This window comes from Hyaena hyaena, unplaced genomic scaffold (genome assembly GCF_003009895.1).
Source record: "Hyaena hyaena isolate Hyena2069 unplaced genomic scaffold, ASM300989v1 scaffold_93, whole genome shotgun sequence".
Classification (NCBI taxonomy): Eukaryota; Metazoa; Chordata; class Mammalia; order Carnivora; family Hyaenidae; genus Hyaena; species Hyaena hyaena.
In genome coordinates this window covers 3,040,361-3,063,299 of record NW_024080724.1, presented here as the reverse complement: position 1 = coordinate 3,063,299, position 22,939 = coordinate 3,040,361, and the positions used below count along the sequence as shown (strand labels likewise).

General features: G+C 51.5%; 1 protein-coding gene across 1 annotated transcript in view; it reads right to left on the bottom strand.

Annotated features, from left to right (window-relative positions):
* Window positions 1–22,939, bottom strand: part of PAX5 (paired box 5) — a 189,506-nt gene that overhangs the window by 140,520 nt on the left and 26,047 nt on the right. The window contains exons 4-5 of the mRNA XM_039234751.1: window positions 21,099–21,163; window positions 17,578–17,706 (exon numbers count right to left, since the gene is read on the bottom strand). Coding sequence (XP_039090682.1) covers window positions 17,578–17,706; window positions 21,099–21,163 — 194 coding nt within the window. The remainder of the gene's footprint in view (window positions 1–17,577; window positions 17,707–21,098; window positions 21,164–22,939) is intronic.

The window sequence follows — 22,939 nt, the reverse complement described above, 5'->3', positions numbered from 1 at the left end:
ATCTTCCTGAAAAAGGGATACAACCAGGGAGAGAAAAAGAGTTCTCCAGACACCTTTCTAGAGACAGGAAGACAAGTACATTTATCTAAAATAGATGTACTTCCTCAACATGAACAGTGGGAGCTTGCTCCTAAAAGCCAATGCCTGGAGTCCGCCATCCTTTTTAGAAACCCATTTTGCAAACACAACAATCCAGCTCGAACAGAGCCAGGAGGAGACTCGGGTTCCACAGAAGCTTCTCCTTCCTACCTAGGTCTCTAAAAAGGGCAAGAGCAAAAGGCCAGGGGAAGAAAAGATACCCTGAGAAGTCAGTGCTCCCGATGTCCTGCAAACATGCAAAGCGGGCCTGGAGTTGAGAGAGCTGGGGAGGCGGGGACAAAGCCGGGTGAGGTGGAAGAGCAGGGATGGGGGAGGAGGCTCCGGCGCTCCCCCGCCACAGGCAGAGCAGTAAGCGCACTGGCTCTGAAACGAGCCTGCTGGGGTCTGAATCCCAGCCCTGCAACACTAGCTGCGTGACCCTGGGCTGGTTATTTAATCTCTCATTTTTTTCCATCTGCAAAAAGGAAACAGGAATAGCCCCTGCACTTCTCAAGGCTGCTTTGAGCACAGTGCCTGTCACGTAGTGAGCGCTTCAGTCTCACTGCCAGCCTCACAAGGCTGAGAGAAAAGAGTATTCGCTCCTCCACTGGTCACACTGCAAGACCAGGGGGGCCGAGGGCTGGGAGCAGAGACCCGTGTCCTGGCTCCGCCTCCCCTGCGGACCGCTCATTCTCGGCTGGCCCTCACAGATGATCAGTTGCAAGTCCCCCATTTTACAGATGGGAATACTGGGGTTCAGAGTGGAAGAAAATGGACATGGCTCACGTGGCAAACTAGTGTTCGATTCCCAAGCCAGACTCCTTCCACAGCATCAGGCTCCTTCTTAAACACTCTATGCACCGGTCTGTACATCTGTGAATAAGAGTGATTGTCACAGGGTGGCACTAGGGATCACTGAATGCAATGACGGAGGGAAAAGCTCTCAGCAAGCCTTTATTAAGCTTTCACCAACTCGGAATTCTGGCCGTCATGCAGCACACAGTAGGTTCCTGACACTGATCACATGTACCGCCTTATCCTCTCTCGCTGACCACTAAGCAGCCCAAGGGCAGTGACTTATTAGTACTGGAGTACTGGTTGGCTCCCGGTACATATTTGTTGAGCAAATGAATGATAGCATGCCCGAAAAGAGAACTGGAAAAGCAAAGGGGAGAGAGAGAGAGAGAGAGAGAGGTCCAGTCCCGTCTCTTATCCACTCCTTCCACATGTGTGCTCTGTGCCAGGCTCCACGTCAGGTGTTGAGGAGGAATGGAAAGTGGCCCCTGTCCTTAGAATTCATGGTCTGATGGGGGAGGCAGCAGAAGGCTGCAAAGGCTCAGGGGCAGCGAGTGGCTGACAGCCTTCTCTGTGAGAGAAGGGAAGGCTTCCTGTGGGAGGTGCCATGGAGAGAAAACCATCTTTCCAGGGCAGAGGGTATGGAGACAATGCCAACACATATGTTGGACAGAAATCTGGCCCTGAATTTGTCAAGCCTTGGCACTCGGAGCAGGGATGTCGTTCTGCTTTTTTTTTTTTTCTACTTTCCACTCGTGCAAGAGACAAAAAGTTGATGTCAAAGCATCACTCCGCCAGACCAGAAGCTCCTAGGCCCCAGGGGCCGAGGGAAGAAGAGGCCACAGGGCCACCCAGGAGGACTGGCCGGTGGGACAAGCAAACATCTCGCCACCCCAGTTCTGCACTGTGCTCCAAGGCGAGAGCGCTGTCCCAGGCAGCCCGCCAGCGCGGCCTCTCCTCCGCAGGCTCGGGGGTGCACAGCATCCCCGGGTTCCTGACACTGCTGAGCCGGGTCCCCGCCGCCGGCGCCCCTCGCCTCTGCGCGCATCATCTGCTCCGCTGCCCAGCTCCCGGCTGCCGCCGCGCCCGCGCTCCCCGGGGCCCGGAAAGCTGGCATCCGTTGTTACCATAACAAACTCAATTGTTCTCAGCAGGGCCCCGGCAAATAAAGTCATTCATTACGGGCCTCTCCCGGCCGCCGTGGGCTGCGCGGCAATCAGCGGGCCGCTCGCCGCCCCCTCGCGGGCCGAGACACGCGCCAGCGCCGTTACCTGCCGGGGCCGCCACGCTGTGCCCCGCGGCCCAGCCGAGGCCGCCGGCGGGGGGAGCGCCCGGCCGCCGGGTAGTTTTATCGCCGAACGTCAATTGACTTATACTGATTGGCTTCCTGCTGCCAAATGTCAATTAAATTGCAAATGCTTGGCGGAGCTGGGCGGCCGGCCGCCTCCTTCCCGAGGGCGCCGCGCGCTCCCTTCTTTTTGCGCCACGGTCTGAATCTGCGGCTGAATTTATTTCTCCTTGCACATCGCGGAGGAAAATCCCGACGGCCTCCTGGAAGAGGTCTGCCCTCCTTCAAGGGGCGGAGGGGGGCCGGACCGGGAGGGCGGCGGGCCCCTCTGTCGCAAGGCAGCCCGGCGGGATCCCTGGAAATTCCTCAAAGATCCTGGCACAGGAATCCTGGTGGGACCTTGAGTAAACCCCTTCCCGCTCCGCCCAGGCCTGGCTCTCTTCCACCCGCCTAGATAGGGGGCTCGAAGGAGACCGCAGCGGGGGTCCGCGTCTGGCCCGGTGGAGGGAGCCAGGTCTGGCGGAGTCACTAACCATTCACGGGGCCCCGACTCTGGGGCTGAGTCGTGTAGGGCACAATCTAATCTTGTCAACAACCCTCTGAAGCGGGTATTACTATTACCCTTCTTTTACAGGGACGAGAACGGAGGCACTGGTTAGGGAAGTTGCGTCAGCCGTCCGCCAAGGAGCGGCCACTTGAGATTTGGCAGCCAGATTTCGGAAGCATGTAGCTTAATTATTGTGCACTGTTCCACAGGGAAGGGCTGTGAAAAAATGAGAAAGGGAAAGGGACAGAGTACTGACCTAGTCCTGGGCACCTGTCACTGCCAAGAACGGCGCCGGGTGTCTTACACCCTTTACGGAATTCTCACAGTGACTGTATGACCTAGGTATTACAGTCCCCACTTCACAGACGGGAAAACTGACCTCTGGAGAGGTTAAGGAATTGTTCAATGCCCAGGAACAGGATCATGAAGTGAACTAGAAGAACTATCTCACACCTACAAAGAGCTTTACAGTTTGCAAAGCACTTTCTCACACATTGCTTCTCACCGGGTCGCACAAGACCTTGAGGAAGGCATTCTGTTCCCTTTTGCCAAGAAGAAAACTGAGGCCCAGAATGGCTTGTCCAAGATCACCGGCACTAGGGCCCTGTCATTCCAAGTCCAGTGCTCCAAGCCCTGCCTCAAAGGGGCCTTGAGACGAGGACCACTCAAGTGCAGGCTCTGTTCCGCCCCCTCTCCCATTCGGCAGGGAGCTAAGCGGGGACACAAGTCATAACTGGAGTCAAGGAGGAAAATGGTTAGGGTCATGGCAAGAGCAGGAAAGGGGGCTCTCAGGAAAGAAGGCGCTTTCTTTTTTTTTTTTTTTAATATTTTTATTTATTTCTAGGAGAGAGAGAGACAGAGTGAGCAGGGGAGGGTCAGAGAGAGAGGGAGACACAGACTCTGAAACAGGCTCCAGGCTNGAGAGAGGGAGACACAGACTCTGAAACAGGCTCCAGGCTCTGAGCTGGCAGTCAGCACAGAGCCCGACGCGGGGCTCGAACCCACGAACCGCGTGATCATGACCTAAGTGAAAGTCGGACGCTTAACCAACTAAGCCACCGGGCGCCCCAAGAAGGCGCTTTCTGTAGGGACCATACATGAGGCCCCCAAAGAGATTTTGTTATTTTTCTTTCATTGTCTCCCATAAACGCCCCCCCCCCCCCCCCCTTGTAGTAGCAGCTTGTCTACTCCTTAAGGCTATGTCTTGGGAGAGAGGTTTGCAGGTTCTTAACTGATCAAATGTGCCAGCATTTAAAAGATACAAACCTGACCAATCGTCCTTTTCAGAAAAGAGATGTTAGCAGAACAAAAGTACCATTCAAGAGTGCTGGATGGCATTTGTGTCTCAGACAGAAAGGAAACGGAAGAGAGAGAAGATAGAGAAGATCAAGGAGGAGGGAGGGGGACAAGGGGGAGGAGGGAGGAGGGAAGAGGCAGGATCAGGAGCTGGAAGGTTTGTCTGGGCTCATCACATCCAAACTAAGGACCCAGAGGCGAGGGACCTTATGGAGATCGCACAGCAAGACAATGGCTGAACTGGGGTCAGGAACCCAGGCCTCCCACCACATCACATTCTCATACTGCCTCTGTAAAAGCTGTCCTTATCTGCAACTCGAATTATTAGCTTTTTCGAATACAGAGCTAAAGTTCTGCCAGTGTAAATTCTGGTGGGTATGTCTTTTTCTTTGGACCCCTTGCCTGAATGGTCCTATAATTAGTCCTAGCAATATAAATAAAATAACCATTTAAAAAAAAAAAGAAAGAATGGGAAAACAAAAGCACTGAGAATTTAGAAAATTGACAGGGTCATCAAGGAATCTGAAGTCAGGGCAAAAACTCTTTGATTCAATGTTGGAAATAATAATAGCTATTCTTTAAACTTGCCATGTGCCCGTGCCTATTGAAATATCACAAGTAACATTTTTTAATTGCCAGGAAAAGCCAGAATTATTATCCCCTTTGACAGGCAAGGAAACTGAAACTCAGAGAAGACCCTTGTCAAAGCTCGCACAGCTGGTACACAGAAGGGCTGGCTCCGAACTCCAGTCCACCCGCTGCACTACCCAGCTGTGGTTTAAAGCCTACATGTAATCAACCAATCATTGCACTCGAAACTGACCAACCTGAAGGCATGACAAGAAAGTGTGCACATTGGTGCTGGGGGAAACCTCAGAAATGGGGCACCTGAGTAAGGAAGCAGGCTCTGAGCCAAGGTCACTCTGAGCTTAGACTGGCAGGAGTACAAGATTGCAGAAATGGAGGGAGGGGAAGGGGGAGTTGAGAGCTGGGGGAATTCCCACTGATGCCATCCTTTGTGACATCATGTGAGGGGAAGATCAGGACAGCAGGTAAGGCTCCTCTGGAGCCAGGACCCCAGGTGCCCGTCAACACTGCCACTGTGAAGTGTTGGAGCTACGTGACCTTGGGCCACTTCCCCAGTCTCTTTGAGTCTCTATAAAGCAGGGACGGTAAGAGTACTACCTGGTGCTGCGGTGGCAAGTAATAAATGCATTAATAACTTAAATAATAATTTAAATAATAACTTACAGTTGAGACTCAGGGCCATGGTCTACACACACTGGAACATACGCTCAGGCCAGGCAAGCAGCAAAGGGGCTGAAGGCACCAGCATATGTATGTGTGTGTGTGTGTGTGTGTGTGTGTGTGTGTGCATGTTTGTGTGTACATGTGTATATGCGTATTTAGACCAAGGGAGAGCTCCCTTCCTTTCTGGAATGGCTGGCATGAAATCCTGTCTATGGGGGCACACGGCAGTGGCTGGAGGACAGAGCATTTGGGGTCGGGCAGGGGTGGGTGGATGTTTGATATGCAAGGCTCTGGGTTCTACACAGCCGCCAGCTCTTGCTGACCAGATGGGCTCCAGGCTTCTATGTCATCCAGAGCCCCCGTTCAGTACATATTTGCCACCATGAACCAGTCCCTGTGCTGGGTACCAGGGCAACGACGATGACCACTGCAGACACGGTCTCACAGGGCAGACAATGACCAACGTGGTATTTTTATCAACAGGCAGGTTCTGTGTGCTGAGGGTGGGGCCAGGGGAGCCGGCAGGAGTGAGCACCAAGGGAGCCCTCACTCCGGAAGGGATTTTCGTGCTGGATCCTAAAGATTTAGGATGCCACCTGGGTAAATGGTGGGCAAGAAAGGACAATGTTCCAGGCAGTGAGAGTGGCACCATAATAAGAGACTTCCTTTATTGAGCATGTATCACACACAGGGGCACTTCACACGCATTACCTCATACAATCCACATAACAGCCCAATCAGAAGCACAGCTTGTGCTCCCATTCTACATATCGGGAAACTGAGGCTCAGAGAGGTCAAATAACTCGCCCAAAATCACATGCGTAGACACTGGCGGAGTCCGCACCAGAGGCCCATTGCCTGACCCTACAGCCTGGGCACAAATCTCCTGGGCTGCAGGCAGGAAAGAACAAGGCATGGAAAGAGGTTTGGTGTGGCTGGGATAAGCATGATAAAAGGAGGGTGGAGACGGATAAGGTTACTGAGATGCGCAGGAGACTGACCACGGAAGGCCTTGCAGCCTTGGTAAGAAGTCTGCTGGGCTTCTGAGAACAACAGACAGAGCTGAAGAGCAAAAGCCCTTTAGGAGAGTCACTGATCACAACGGTCTTTCAGAAGTGCATCTGGGGTTGCTCTGTGCAAAGTGGACCATTTGGCCAAGTCAAGGACATTAGAGTTAGGGACCCACTGGGAAGCTATTACAGTCATTCAAATGAGAGGAGAGAGTGCTTGGACTGAGGCAGTAGCAGTGGGGATGGAGAGAAATGAGCAGATTCAAGAGATGCAGTGACCTTGAGCAAGCACCTGCCATAAGGTCATTTGTGGTCACAGGCAAAGGCACAAACTTTCTACATTGTGAGGATTTGCCTCTGGCCAACTTTGATTCCAGGGGGATAATAATAAATAGCAACCCTTCTCAGTCCTACAGCACCAAAAAATATTGCAAAGTCTTTTCTAAGATGCTACTTTATATAAAAGTCTGAGGGAGATGTTACTATAGCCCCCACAGATGGGAAGTGACCTGCCCAAAGTCATACATCTGACAGAGAATGATCCTGAATCTAACTCCAACTCTAGCTGTTCCCTCAGACATACCACAGAATGTCAGAGCCCAAAAGACCACTAAAGCTGCCTGTTCAAATCTCCACATTTTGACACGCAGAAAACAAGACTCAGAATGAAGTGACCTGGCTTGGGTAGCTCAGTCAATTAAAGCGTCTGAATCTTAATCTCAGCTCAGGTCTTGATCTCAGGGTAATGAGTTCAAACCCTGCACTGGGGCTCCATTCTGGGTATGGAGCAGAGAAAGAAAGAAAGAAAAGGAGAGAGAGAGAGAGAATTGGAAAGAAAGGGAGGAAGGAAGGAAGGAAAGAAGGAAGGAAGGAAGGAAAAAGAGAGAGAAATGACTTGCCCAAGATCACACAGCAAGTAAAGGCTTAGAATAGAACCAAGGACTTGACTCTCAGAAAGGTTTATATCTAGACATCTGCACCATGGAGGTGAGGAAGGACCAGACTGATCTCCAGCAAGGATGGTCCAGCCTCTGCCTGCCCTGACTAAACGCTGTGAAAGAAGCAACTCCAGAAAATGGTCAGCCTACCTGACCACTGCCACCCCCCACTGAATTACAAGCACACCAAACTCACACATGGCCAGTACACACTGCCCTCTTACCCCTCTTGTCCCCAACCCTGGACAGCAACTAAGCTGTCTTGGGTCAATGGTGCCACCTGGTGGCTCATACAGGGAAGTGTCTGACCCTCTTGCTGCTTTTCATCCCCCTCCTTGAGTCTCTCCAGGGGCCATGCTTTCGTTTCCCTCATACATAGCTCAGTTCATTTCACTACAGGCAATCTCTTTCTCATTCACATCTTCTCTAACACCTTTAACCCCTGGTCTCTCCATTCTTCTCGAACTACCTTTAGGACATCCTCTTTTTCCCCGTCTCCTCCATTTTAGTCCATTAGTCCAAGGAAAGACTAATACGAATAATAAGCTTGTACTAATGAAGATGAAAACTGGACATTCCAAAGTAAAATTACACACACACGCACGTGCACAGACACGCACACACACCAGTGACCAACCACTGTCATTCCAAAAACATCTAGAAGCCCCTATGGACTCAGAACAGAAATCTCCCGTCTCAATTGCCTTTCAGACCTGCTTTTCCTCAAATAGCAAGAGTTCAGATATATAACAAACCTACAACTTTACTTCATTTTTTTCCCATTCCTATTCAATATTATTTCCTGAGGGGTGGGGGGTTCCCACCAAAACTGCCCAGCGTGAGGTCTCGGAGATCCTCCAGCTAGTGCAGGGCTGAGCCAGGATGGGATGGGATGGGGAGATGTGGTTGGGTCTTAAAATGCCCGCTCCCGAGTCTCATAGGGAGCACTGGGTGGCTGTTTTTACCCTGAAGAAAGCCTACTGGAGGGAGATCAGACCTCAAACCCTACAGACATTCTGCTGGAAACAAAAGAAACCTCAGGAACCGTGCCTTTCCGTGGGACCTCACACTTGGCAGAGGAGCAAGCACTGCATACCCAACGTGCACGGGAGGATTTGCAAAGCCCAGCATGTCCTGTGACTCCCTCCCCTGCCCAAAGACTTGCCATGGCTCCCACTGCCTTCAGGAGCTAAGAATAGGGGAAACTGACGGTACCTTTCCTTTTAACAAAAACTGTTTAACTGCTCTCCCTCTCTGCATGAGTGGTAAGTAAACAAGCTGAGTTCCCAGTAGCCTGGAGCAGAGAGTCTCAAAGTCTAGTCCAGGGGCCCCCTTGAGGGGCCCCAAGACCTTTTCAGGGGATCCTGTGAGGTCAAAACTATTTTCATAATAAATCCAAGATTTTATTGGCCTCATTCCTTCTCACCCTCTCACAAGTACACAGTGGAGTTTTCCAAAGGCACTAGGCGGTGTGGTATCACAGCAGATTGGCTACGGAAGCAGATCCGAGAATCCAGCTGTCTTCTATTGAGCCAAACACTAAAGATTTGCAAAATCGTCAAGCAATGCCACTCTAAATTTTTTGTTATGGAAAATATGATTCTTTCTTATTTCAAACACAGTACTTATGTTACCTGTTTATTAGTATTATTTTTAAAATTTTTAATGTTTATTTTTGAGAGAGAGAGACAAAGCACAAGCAGGGGAGGGGCAAAGAGGGAGACACAGAATCTGAAGCAGGCTCCAGGCTCTGAGCAGTCAGCACAGAGCCCGACTTGGGGCTCGAACTCACGAACTGAGGCTCAACCTCAGGTAAGCCAAGTTCAGACGCTTAACCGACTGAGCCACCCAAGTTCCCCTATTACTGTTTTTAATGAATTAGTTAAGTATGTATTTAAATGTTTATGTTTTAAACTAAAAAGCTTCTTGGGGTTCTTGATAATTTTTAAGAGTTTAAAGGGGGTCCCAAGACCAGAAGTTTGAGAACCACTGTTCTAAAATACTGCAACAGAACTTGAGATGGGACTAGGGGAAGCTCAGAATCTTGGTGCCACAAAAAAACCCCTTAGGAATCCCTTGATCCCATATCACAGATGAGGAAACAGGCCTAGAGAGAGGAAGGGACTCCCTCCAAGGTCCCCAGTAAGTTAGCCACAGAGTCAGGACAGGAGCCCAGAGGTCCCATCCCCTCCTTCCAGCCTCCTGGCCCTGTCTTATAAGCCTCTAGTACTTTGGAGCTCTTGAAGCCCCTGAACCTGACTGTGGCCAAGGATTTAACCATATGCCAAGGCCAGAGAGAAGGGACTGTGGGATTCTCTGCGCCCCCAGGGCAACAGACACACAGAGTGGGGAAGAAAGCCATGGGAGCCTGTCTACTGCAGAGACTCGATCCCCTCGGCTGCCCCCAGAACTCTTGTTCCGGTTGACCTCAGAGCCAACTCCCTGAGCTGAGATCCTCACACTCTGTCCCCTGCCCTTCACATTCTCCAGGATTCTCGGGAACACCATTCCATAGCCCGTGGGAAAGGGAGCTGGGGGTTGGGAGGGGAAGGCATGGGCAAAGCGTGCAAGCAGGGGCAGGGAAGGGTGGAGGGGGTATCCAGCGGTGTTGGCTCTCACACAGGCTTTCACTCACTGAATCAAAGTGAAACTCAGGGACCCAGGGGCCAGGAGGAACTGAAACCCGACCCCCCACACACACCCAAGGGACAGGCCCTAGGCACTAGGGAAAGGCCCAAGGAGCCCCTCCAATTGGCCATCTGGCCTCAGGTCCTCTGCTTTAGCAAGGAAGCCTCTGACACTTGTCAGAGTGCCGGTGATGACAAAGACAGAAGGTCAGGGGCAAGTGGGAGATGGAAACCTGGGTCCTTATCACCACTGTCATTCAGTGGCCCCTGCAGGCTCTGAGGCTAAGCCTGGGGGCCTCGGTGCCTGCCCCATCTGGTGGGTGTGGACTGAAAACAAGATCGATTTCACTGCTCTTCTGGGCTACGAGAGGTGTGGCTCCTTGACCCTGCCCTGCTGCTGTGCCTTACCCCACCCACCCCTGGCCCAAGAACTGCCTGCCTACTTCCCTGCCCCCCCCCCCAACACACACACCCCACACACAGCTCCACTGGGCCAGATCACAGTGCTGCCGCCTACAGCCTTCAGTTGCCACCGAATGGACTCATGCTTGTCTTTCAAAGTCCACACTAGGACTCCAGAAACTCAAAGCCCTTCAGGGAGAGAAAAACGGAACACAAATAACTGGGCCCAGCAGCCACAGACGATTGCTGCTACATGGGAAAGTCTGCCCACTGTTGCCAGATTGGAGTTTTGGGGGCTTTTTCTTCCCCCAAGAAAAGCCAAACATCCACACATGAAATCTCCTGATTTTTAAGTCTCAGAAACTAATCAAAAAACATTTTAAATACTAGGCAAGCCGAGTACAGCATGACTCCCAGGCTGGTAATTGCCACCTGGCTTCTAAGGGATCCCCCTCCCAGCGAGAACCTTGGTTCTGAGCCCTGCTCAGACAGACAAAGAAAGAACTCAGAGAAGGGCCCCCTGCATGGCCAGCCTGAGGAGACGTCCAGGGGGCACGTCCTGGAGGGCCAGGGAAGGGAGGCCTGCCCTCGTAACGCCCCAGGAAAGGCCAAGACAAAATGGTAGTTACCCCTTTCCCTCTTTGCGGAGGCCGTCTGGCTTCCCCTGCTCCATCCGGGGTCTGGCGAATCTGAGGGCCTCAGCCAGCTGGGAAGGACTGCCAGTCCAACACTGAAAATCCCCCCCCGGGAGTGGGCTGGCTCTAGGACCCGGGCCAGGCCCTCCAACCAGCCTCAAGGACAGCTTTCTTGTCCGATGGCCCCCTGCGTGAATAATGGCCCAGAGACTGGAAAGCTCCGAGAATGCATGGGGAGCAGAGGCACAGAAGGGATGAGGAAGAGGAAGGGAGGCAAGGCAGGAAGGTCAGGGCTCATTGTCAAGAGCTGAGGTGAGCCCTGGGGATGAGTCAGGGGTCGGACCCCCTGCCTCCCAGCACAGGCCCATGGGGTTCCTGGTGGCTTTCAACAGTAGGGGCAGCGGCCGGACCATGGAGAATGGGAGAGAAGGGAAAGAAGAGACCGAGATTTGCCACATCAAAAGGCATTTGGATACCAAGGACGTTCTGAAGAGTTCCCTCCCTCCCTCTGGGTTTGTCAGATTTTTACGAGGTGACCTGGTCAGACCCTTTCTCTTCTCCAAGTCTGTTTTTCCATCTGAATGATGCCTGGAATGACATGTCCTAGATGTTCTCCAAGGCCTTTTACTCCAACAGGGGCGTCCTGAGGTCCAAGCTGGTGACCCCACCCCCAGCCCTCCCAGGCCCAGGTGCTCTGCCTTCTGCCCTCCATTTTGGAGCCTCTCTTGTGTCCCTAGGGCCTCTCTTTGTGGACTGAGACTTGATCCTTTTATTCTTTTCCATCAGGGGGCTGGGGGACCAAGGTCCTGAGGAAAGCAAGTGGCCCTTCGTCTTGCTGCCGACACCTGGCGGCGCTGTTATTCAGTCCCGATGCCACAGCAGAGGCCTTACAAACAGGAAGTCTGCAGTGGGCAGATCCCTACTTTCAGCCGCCACATCTAAGGCTAGAGACTGCTTGACTTCAGCCTGTGACTGGCCTCACACCCTCCAGCCCCAGTGTCCCTCCGTGGCCATTTATGAAACATTTACTATGACCCCTGGGGCTAAGCCACTTCATCCTCACAATAACCCACAAGGCTTGTGCTACCTATATTTCCCAGATGACAACGTGGAGGGTCAGAGAGATTAAGTCACTCTTCGAAGATGTCACCCCAGGAAGGCCTCAAATTGCTTTCTCCCTGGCCTGTGAGCCTGCATCCTTGCCTGGACACCTCACCATCTCATTGTGGGCTCTCAGGGGTGAGTGATCTGTGGAATCAAGGGCCGCCGATAACTCACAATTCAAGAATCCTGACCTTTTCACACATCCATTCCCTTCTGGGAACTCTGAGAGGGGTCTCTGCACCTTCTGCCCCAGCCTTCCATCCCAAGCCAGGGAGCAGCAGATAGGATGTGAGTGTCCAGCAAGGAAAAGGGTCCTAACAGAGGAAGATCAGGGTCTGTCCATGTTTGGGTGGGGGTGGTCTGTGAGCTTCTGAAAGCCCTTCCCTCCCCACACTGGGTCCCATGGATGTCTGCAGAGCAAGGCTGAGTTGGGGCTCCCAACCTGGAAGAGAGAGGAGCAGGGAGTTGGCAAGAGGGAGAGCAAGAGCGAACACAAGAAGAGAGACAGTGAGTGAGTATGTATGAGAGAAGGAGTGGAATGAGAGAGACAGAGAGGTTGTGTGTGTGTGTGTGTGTGTGTGTGACAGTGTGTGTGTGAGAGAGAGAGCACGCACACACTAGACCAGGAGACAGAAGCACAGAAAAAGGTCTATTAACAGGACATAAACAGAGGCAGATAACACGGGATAAGATGAACCTCCAAATGAAAGACATGAGGAGGAGACAGGCACCCCCAGAAAGAGGGGTGGACTAGTCATGACAGAAGCCCCTGCTACATGCCCTCCAAACCTGTCCATGACAGTCATGCTGGACTCGGCATTTCTTGAAAAGGACAGGCCACCTAGGGATTTTGGATGCCTGTCCTGTGCCCCCTTCAGGCAGAGAGCAGTCCAGGGGCCAGAAGGCCAGAAATTCCACCTGCAACGTAGCCTGGACTGCTCACAAAGGAGTTGTGGCTCCCACAGTCCACACTGGTCCTGGACTGGGCAGCCTTCTGAGCTGGTGACAGTGATTCTGATACGGCTGACCTTGGTGTGTTCAGGGCCTTTCAAATTCTGGGGGTATGAGGGGAAGGGGGAGTTGAGGGGACCTGAATGGGTGCCCCGATCATAGGTGGTGGACAGAGAGAGACCCCACCGGAGATCAAAGGCCCAGGAAGAAACAGAGGATCTGGGGCTGCCCTTTCACCCATGGCCACTGTTCACAGCCGCTCCTGCCCTGCCCAGTCCGGCCTTCCAGGGAAGGAAACACTGTGTCAGGCTCTGTCCCCTGGCCCAGTGGGATTCCTAGGGCCTACGCCAGAGAGTCAGGAAGGCTCTCAGGCTGGCCCAAGTAGGAGACGAAGCTGCACACTAGCCTGGCTCTCCATACCAGCCACAGGCCTCCTGAGCCTCTCTGGGCTGTGTGCCCTGTGCCAAGGAGCTGACCAGGGAGAGAAACACACGTGATGTGGCCTCTGCCCAGTCAAGTCCATTTGGATGGCCACCTCAGACTCAGGTGGCAGAAGGGAAAAGCTAGGGAAAACGACTTCCAGACCAAGGTGGTCACAGAAGCACTTGCTATCCAGAGTGCAACAGGTCGCAAAGTCATGGAGTCCAAATGACAGTGCCTTCTTTGGCTCTTCTGCCTCTCCTTTGTCTAGCCCCTGATCACACATCTGATGACAGGGAGCTCATTCCTTTCCCAAGCTAATGCTTCCATCCTTGGCCCAGACCCAAGAGCCGTCCCTTGCACTCCTCTGCTGCCCTGTAGCTCCCTCAGCCAGCCCCAGCTCTGCGCTCAGAGGCCCCAGGACCTTCTTTGCCACCGGAGCGCACACAGCTCGTCTGAGATTTGGACGCAGTGGCCATGTCCCCGTAGCTGACCCTGGAGGCAAATGTCCCAGGGAGAGTCCTAGAATTTCTAGACCAAAAGGGCCCCTGGCAATCCACTAATCTAATGGTATCCTCACTGTTTGTTTTTGCTACAGAACTCTTTATTCAAATAGAGCTTTCTGTGGAAGCCCAAAATACCAAACAGAAACCCTCCTGGCTGAGGAGATTACCCACACCCCCTCCTTACCAATGGCAAACGCTCCACAAGCACGTGACTGACCCATTCCACCCAGAAGGGATCATCGAGCAGATATTATGTGCCATGCACTTGCACCAAAGCCATAGCCTCCAATACAGTGGCCACTCGGCACACCATGAGGCTATCAAACACTCTGAAATGGGGCTAGTGTAACTGAGGAACTAAAATTTATATTTCATTTGGTTTTAATTGCTTTAAACTTAAAAACAGAAGCAGTATAAACTCTTTGCCCCTTGATAAAGGGCCACTTCCTAGGAGGAGACTTCCTGGATCCCTTTAGTCAAAATCTACCCCTGCCTGCCTTGCTCTCCCCCTCTGATGTCACCGCCGCCCATCACAGCGCCATCTTACACAGTTGCCACTGGAGGGACTTTGGGCTTGCCAGTCTTGACCTCCAGCCTGTGAGCTCTAGAGGCCAGGCCCTCTGTGACTAGACTCTGTTACCACCCACCCCTGTCCCGAGGCCTGGGCATGTGAGTGGCAGCAGGAACTGCCTACAGGGCAAAACCCAAGTCCTAGCTGGAGATGACTGCGAAGCAGAAGCCACCTTGCAGAGCCTCAGTCACTTCATCTGAGAAATGGGGGTGAAGATTCCTCTTGGCCTCCTCCTCTGGGCCCTCCCGGCCTCCCTTTCATAGCCCTTCCCTCAGGCTGCCAAGGATGTACCATGATCTGTGGCAAGCGGCCAGGCCTCCGGTATGCCCAGCAATGCTGGTTTCTAACTTTTTCACCACGCTCTAGCTCTCTGGAGACCTGCTGACCAGGTCCTTCCGCTTGAAACTCTTCCCCGTACAGTCTTGAGGCTCTGCCCAGTCCCAGGCCGCTCTGCCTCCCAAGCATCTCTCTGGAAGGACTGAGGGTAACAGATAGGGGTTGGGGGGGAATACCAGGGAACTGAGGCCTTCAGGGCCTCTCCGGCTGCTCCCAGCTCCCCAGGCCACACCAGCTGTGTGGCTTGCCAATGTCACAGAACTCTTTGGGGCCTCAGTTTCCTCCCCTATAAGATGGGGGTGGCCATTTCTGCCTCTTTAAATCCCCCTGAAGCCAATGCCAGGATCCAGGGAGATAGGGAGGGAGGGTGGGAAAGGGAAGCTAAGAGCACCAGGGAGTGCTCCTTCAAGGCAGGTTGCTTATGTGAACAAGGGCACTTCTGCCCACCTCTCTGCTTTAACACACTCCTGGTGCTGCAAGGGGAGAAGGGGCTCTGGTTGCCATTTGGGGCTCCCACTCTTCCCAATCCTGTCAGCTTCCAGGACCATCAAATCATTCTCTCTTAGCCCCCTCCCTTGCCCTCGACAATGGACTAGATCACTTCCCGGGTCTTTCTGGGGATCAGCACTTGACCTCAAAGATTATCCAATCCTACATCTGATCGCTGATACTCTCATACAGCAGCCCCAGCTCATGGTCACCTAGGCTCTACTTACATACCTCTAGTGACAGGGCACTCACTACCTATCAAGGTAGCCCACTTTTGCCTCAGACTGCTCTCATATTTCCAAGTTGTTTTTTACACTGAGCTGAAATTCTGAATTTGCTGCACGCTGGCCTTGAAGGCCAGACAACAAAGTCATTCCTCTTACCTTCCAGGCTAGCCCTCCAAATATTTGAAGGTAACAGTCCAGCCCTGCTCACTCTTCTCTTTGTTGTACTGAAGCAACCTGAGAGCCTCAGGGTGTTCTCCAGGTGCTGTAATATCCAGATCCCTGCCACTCCAGGTGACACCCATCTGGACACATCTCAGTCTGTCACTGTCCTTCTGGCCCAACTGGGCCACCATCTTCAAGAAATGATCTGATGGCACAGAGCAGTCTAGACCAACGACACCCGCATTCTGATCACTCGATAGCTTTTTCTTATTTTTAAATGTTTATTTTGAGAGAGAGTGCGAGCATGAGTGGGGGAGGGACAGAGCAAGAGCGAGAGAATCCCAAGCAGGTTCAGTGCTTTCAGCATAGAGCCCATGTGGGGCTCGATCTAATGAACCTCAAGATCATGACCTGAGCCTAAATCAAGAGTCGGACGCCTAACTGAGACACCCCAACGCCCCCCACTCAATGCCTTTTGAAGCAGCATAAGAAGCTAAACAGTGGCCGCTGATCAGAAGCTAAAAGCCACATAGTGCTCCACAAACACAGTAAAACAGCCCCCCACCCCCACCCCCAGCCCAAATCAGGACCTGTCTGTTTGGTGATAAAACATCGAGCTAGATTCTTTTATTTATTTCTCCAAAAATCTGTGCCTGGATCCCTCGGCCTGTGAGGGAGTCTCACACAACCCGCCCCTCCGCCGTGATCAAACACAGCTGGGCCCCAGCTTGGGCACATCTGCTGTGAGTCCAGGTGACAATGGCAGAAAAGATAACAGCATCAACCCCATAAACCAACAGAGATGGCAGGCCCACTGCCTCCTGCGGTAGCACAGCACAGCCGCCCACTGAGTTAAAGACTTCTGACATCTGCTCCGAGCGTCAAGAACAGGGGAATGGGGTGAGGGAGGTTCCAAAGCCGTGAATCGTCCCCACGCGGCCCCGCAGCTCCAAACGGCCACAGATCCAGCTTCTGCACTGCCCAGAACATGAAGACCACCAGCCAATCCTCCGCTGGGCAGACTCAATTTTCTAGTTACAGATCTTAAGTACTTAGGCATGTGCTCACGAGAACACACATCCCTTACAGGGAGCCGAGAGAGGGAATTGTGCTGAGGAACAGAATAATTGAATCAAGATTTCTGTCACGCGGCTCCTGAGCCCTAGACCATGGGCGGGTTTCTTTCCTGTTTTCTTTTTTTTCCTCTCCTGGAGAAGGTCTTACAGACTCCCAGGGGTTCCTTTCTCCTCTCAAACCCATTAACGTCAGCTGCTCCCGCAGCCCACCAGGGAACGGAGACCCGTTGGGCCCATGTGCAGGACAGAGATGCCCGCGCCCGGGACCCAGGCAGCAGGCACACACAGGGGTTGAGAAAAACCAACTGGGAAGATTGTCATCTTTGTAATCCCCGGGAGGCCACTGCACTCCTTCCTTCCAGGCCCAAGGGCAGAGATGAGATGATTAACTTCCTCAGCCCTCCCCCCGCCCCCCCCATCACGGCTGTCTGTAGGAGGCCTTCTGGGAGAGCTTGCGGAGCCCCTCCAGAGCCCACCTGCTGTCCGCCGCCGCCCAGGTGTGCCGCTCTCACTGCAGGATGCCCAGCGCCCGGCTCCCCAACAAAGGAGACAGAGGCACAGCGCTATACCCCGCACACCCTGCCCTCAGGCATCAAATCTGCACACAGGTTTCTTACAGGCCGCGAGGACTCTGCGGGACCCACTTTCCTCCACCCAAGGAGTGAAGATGGGGCCAGGCTGGTGAGAAAGCCACCGTCCCAGCCAACGCCCCGCCCGCCTCTCCCAGGGCGCCCAGCCTCTTCCCCGCGTCCTCCTGCCCTGGGGACGCCGGTGCTCAGTGGCCATCTTGGTTTCCACCCCTGCCTGACTGCCCCGAGGCAGATCCCGTCGGGTCCGCCCGGGACAGGGCTTCGGAGGCTTCCCTTACCTTCATCTCTTTTGCGCTTGTTGGTGTCTGCGCTGGGAGACGTGATGCCCAGGATACCGCTGATGGAGTACGAGGAGCCGGCCGAGTCCGTGCTCACCGACGACACCTGCGTCACGGAGCCCGTGGACACTGTGCGGAGGGAGAGGGGCTGGTCAGGGCCCGGCGGCAGGGCTGTGGGGGCGGGCGCTTTGCCGGGCCGCCGGCCAAAACCAGAGCACTCACCCTACGCAGGGCCGGACGCCACTGCCTGCGGAGGAGCAGGGGTGAGGGAGGCGGTGAGTGGGCGCCCAGGACACCGCCCTAGGGCAGCGCTACACCTGGGTGATGGGGGCAGCCCTCGGGCCATCGGCGCAGGCTTTTCTGCTGCTGGGGGGGGGGTGCGGGAGGGGGGCACGGGCAGCTAGAGGGCTGTCGGTGCAAAAAGGAACACAGGACAGCGTCAGAAGGGCACTAGCTCAAACCCCAGCCTGTCCAAGAATGCAAGAAGCAGGGGAATGGAGAAGGGGGGGGCGGGGCTGGGGGCCTACCACCAGCCAGCCTAGACCACTCACTAGGCAGGTTCACTCCCTGCTTACATCTCTACCCATCCACACAGACATAAATACCTGCACACTCATACACTTAGCCACCCAAACTCCAAATGGCAAACTGTTCCTTCTTTTTACACTTCCTCACCGTCTTTTCTCCTTCTAGTTTACCTGGATTTTAACATTCAATATTAATTATGTAATAATGATACGCTCTATAATAGAATATATTGTGCATATATAATATATATTGATATGTATAATGATAACTAATGTTTTCTGAGAACTTACTCGGTGCCAGGCATTATTGAGGCATCATTATTTTATTTAACTCTAAGAACAATCTTGTAAGAGAGGTAATGTCATTATCTCACTGGAAAGGTAAGGGAACCTAGGTTCCCAGAAAGGTGAGCGACTTGCCCAAGGCAACAGAATCCAGAAACTAAAGTCTGAATCCCTACAGCAATCTGCCCCTCGTTAAGTAATAATGAAAAACAATAAGATGCTTCACATTAATGGCTTGCTTTTCATTTGATGGTTGCAACAATGTCAAGTGTTCTTATTCTCCTGTGTCAAATGAGGAAACTGAAGGCTCCATAGGGTGAAGCGATTCTCCCTCAAAGTCATCTAGCCAAGAAGTAGTAGCACTGGGACTTCGCCTCAGGTCTACTGACTGAAAGTCTCCATTTCCCCTGCCCTGAAACGTGGGCTGAGGTCAGTGACTTATTGTGACTGAGGCCAGGTCTTTACTTTCCAAAGGATAAGAATGGGGGAGAAGAGGGGAGGGTTTGTGCAAATTTCACTTTAACTCCTAACCCCAGAGTCCAAGGGAAAAGTGCAGTCAGTTGTCAGGGTCCTCTCAAGCCGTACAGCTGAATTTCCATTTCTGGGCTGTGGGAATTCTTTCTTGGTTCATTAAAACCTACAAACCAATCTCTGACACATTTCCTTGGGCTATAACTAGCTGGAGGCAGGTGGAGCCGCCTTTGACTCTAAAGTGTAGGAAATTACTAGAAATGGTGGTGATTGCATGAGAAGCTGTTTGTTGCTTTCCTTGGAGCATATGCAGCTCTTGCTCCTACAGACCTAGAGGGAACAGGGCCTTTCTTCTCATATCTGAGTTAGATTTTAGATCTTCCTTAGGAGACACAGAAGTAGAAATCGTTAACTTCTCTTTTCCTTCACCAGAAGAAGCTCCTCAAAATAGATTTATGCAAATCTCACAACCTTTTCTGTATTAAGGTGCAAAGAACAGAGGAAGAAAGAAGATCACAAGTCATTTGGTACTTTGAAAACCAACAACCACGTTTAACCAAGGCTCGCCATGTTGCTGACAGAGCCAATGGAATTTGTTCTGATATTTTGTGATTCCGCTAGACTTCAAAGACCCAGGTTCCAATTCTGTCCCTGTCACTCCTGAGCAGTGTGACCTTGGGCTAGTTATTTAATCTCTCTCAACTTCCATTTCCTCACTCTTCAATAAGTCTGTAAACTATAAGGACCTGTATGCGTCTAAGGTACATTTTTTTTACAAAAATTTCTGACGCAAAGCATTCTACTGACCTACAAGTAGAATTATTCCTCTAACCAAAGTGAAAGAATATTATGTTATTCTTAGTCTAATATTCGTTGCTCCATCATCTTGAAAGCGTTAAAGCAACAATGAAATCTCGGGCACAAACATTTCCCCAGAATCCCTCCTCAACCCTCCACCCCAGCTCAACAGCGCTGGTAACAGTCTCCTTTCTTTGGCTCACACAGCATCCTGCATTTCCTTCTTGAGCTTGATCTCAGTGTTTTGCAAACTTCTTTTCGTTACATTCCCCCATTAAACTGAGAAGCCCATGAGAATGGGGATTCTGTCCTGCATCCTTTATAACACTGGTCTCCATATAAAGCAGGGGCTTAGCAAACACTTTTTGAATGGATTACTAAATAATTATTTTACTCTCTTATCTTTATCCAGAGAGGCAACCATGGAGGATCAGAAACCTCAGGGAGCACCTTGTTCCTGCAATTCAGTCCACAAATGGGGAAACTGAGACTCAGAGAAGTAAAGGGATTTACACGATTCACTGGGTGAGTTCATGGCAGAGCTGGAACTATAAGCCTGCCTCTGCCCATCCCCCATCACCACGGGGAGCTGCTTCAGTTTAAAGAAGGAGTGACAAAGGTGTGGAAACATTACACAGTCTGAGGCATTATTAAGTGAGATTGACAGGGACTGTCAGAGGCTTATAGAATGGTCACCACTTTCTTATAGTAGAATAACTTTCCCCCCAGAGGTGTTCCCTTTATCCCAAGTGGAGAAATAATATGTCTTAAATAGACACATGTCATTTTCATATCACAGTCTTTTCGGGGAAGGGACAGGCAAGGGAAACTTCTAAACTCTTTAGTAGTTGGACATAGGACTCCCACTCTTATAAGTCATGCCCACTCAGACTATCCCCCATAAGTAATAAAAGCCCCACTGGCAATCCTCGACAGTTCATGGAGTACATGAGATCGGAGAGAGAGAGAGAGAGAGAGAGAAAGTTTGGGAAGTTTTGCCACATCTTCACTCAAGACTGCAAGTGCACAAAGAATTGCAGAAGGGCTGGTTGATAGAAGAAAAAAACACATTCAAAACTACTTACTGACTAATGATGCAGAAAATGTTATGAATAAGTATCCCTTTCTTGATTTATTACTTTAATTATCTGACATTCTATAGACCCCCATTAGTGGATTTTTTTTTTGGCTTAGATTTCAATTTTCTGTCTCATGGTGAAAGCTATTTATCATAATAATCAGTAAAATTCAAAACCTTTTAGCAGTATTTATAAAATTCATTTACCAGGTTCAGCCCTTGGAGAATGACAAAGAAGGCGCATTAGTACGTGTGCCGAAGTGTTTTATGCAGAATTATCTGTCCATAAGAATGATTAAAAGTTCTTTAGAATATTTGGAGCCCATTAGATTTTTAAATTTTTTTTTAAAAGTTCTTCTTACCTATGCTGTGACTGGAAGCTGGGACCGGCTGGTTCGGTGGTTGCTGTACTTTTGTCCGGATGATCCTGTGGACAGTTGGGGGAAAAAATTAATGGATATTTACCACCACGGAGAAGAGATCTCAACTAGCTATGCAGGGAAAGCCCTGGCAAGCTGGGGCAGAGGAGGAGAGAGGTTGTGACCCCAGATTGGGAGTGTAGGGGGTTAGCAGCGCTATGGACTAGTCCCCATTCAGCCCCTACCTCCCCCGAGTGTCCTTGGGGAACTTGTGACCCTCTCTTGGCTTCGAGTACCTCTTGTGTAGAAAAAGGACAACACGTTAATGTTAGAACAGACATCTTTTTCTCCGGAGCAGCCCCAGCTCCATAGGGGACTCCCGGAGTGACGCTAACAGGGAGTTTCTTCCCTTTCCTGGACCTCTGCCCGCCCCTCAGTCCCTTGTTGGAATGAGGGGACTGAACCAGGTGACTTCTCTGTTCCCTGGGGGCCCACGTGCTCTGGTTTCTCTGCAGGAGAGAGGCACAGAAGGAGTCACATCCCCACCCATTAAAAATTACCAAGGAAACAGGTGTGTGTTGCTCTGAAATTAGAAAGGGTTAAAGTGCTCACGGGACAGGCCTGCCTTTGAAAAGAGGAAGCCTCCAAAGCTGCCTGAACAACACCTCATGCTGAGGCTCCCACAAGGCCTGGAGCCAGACGTGTGCTGGCCTGTCTTTCCAGAGACCTTGCCCTTGTTTATGACCCTGGGCCAGTCCATTCTGTTGCAGGCCTCAATACGATGAGGGGGTTGGAACAGATCACTCTAAAGTAATTAAATCCTTTCTGCGGGGGGGGGGAGGGGAGGATCTTCCAACAAAGCCTACTATGTAAAAGAGCTACTAGTGGTACCGCTTTTCCTTTGCCCTTGGCAGCTCTGATGTTCTTCTGCAGGAGCTTGGGCTCTGGAAAGCCTAGCTTATCAATTTCTGTCTAGAACAACATACTCATATAGGTCTCCTCCATCAGACCCCAAGCCCTGTGTGTCATAACACACCCAACTAGGGCTGGACCAAGTCCCTGTGGGTCTACAAGAAAGCTCCTTCCCTGGCATTAGGGACAAAGGTGGGTGTTAATAGAATGTTCAGCTTCTCTGGAGACTTTCTACTCCAGCCTCCAGCTATTACCTTTTAAAGAACATTTACTAGGGTTTTTCTTAATTATAAAAATACTTGTGCTCACTGTGAACTACTAGGACAAGAAATATAAAGAAAACATCTAACATCGCATTTTGATATATTTCCTTTATGCTAACATTCCTGTGCATATTATAAAATATCCACTTCCTGTTAACAAAATCAAGATTAAATCACATACACGGTTTTGCATCCCGCTCTCTTCACTCCGTGTTAGGCGAGAGGCTTTTTCACGTTCCAGACAGTTATTTCTGGAAGTTCATGTTTCAAGCTGCACTGAGTCTCCAGCTTGTACAAATGGAGAGGGAGGAGGATACCCTCACGGGGTGATGGCCTCTGCCCTCAGCGATCTCACAGCTCAGTGGTGGGCACTGAGGCCTCTCAGCATGCTCGGCTGAGAGCCTGGAACGGACATTTCTGTTCACACCACAGCCCCACCGCAGGTCCTCTGGAGTCCAGGCCCCTGGGGCCCCCAGGGCCTTTTGCCTTTTTCTTATGAGTCAGCTTAAGTGTTGTCAAATACATTCAGTCTTTGTTTGTTTCCTCCAATATTCAAAACGCTTATTTTAACTAAGCAAACATAGAGCATATTGACAAGGACCTGGGAGTGAGGTAGTCTTTTGGACCACCTGGAATTAAGCTAGAATCTGATCTAATTCTGGATTTTTG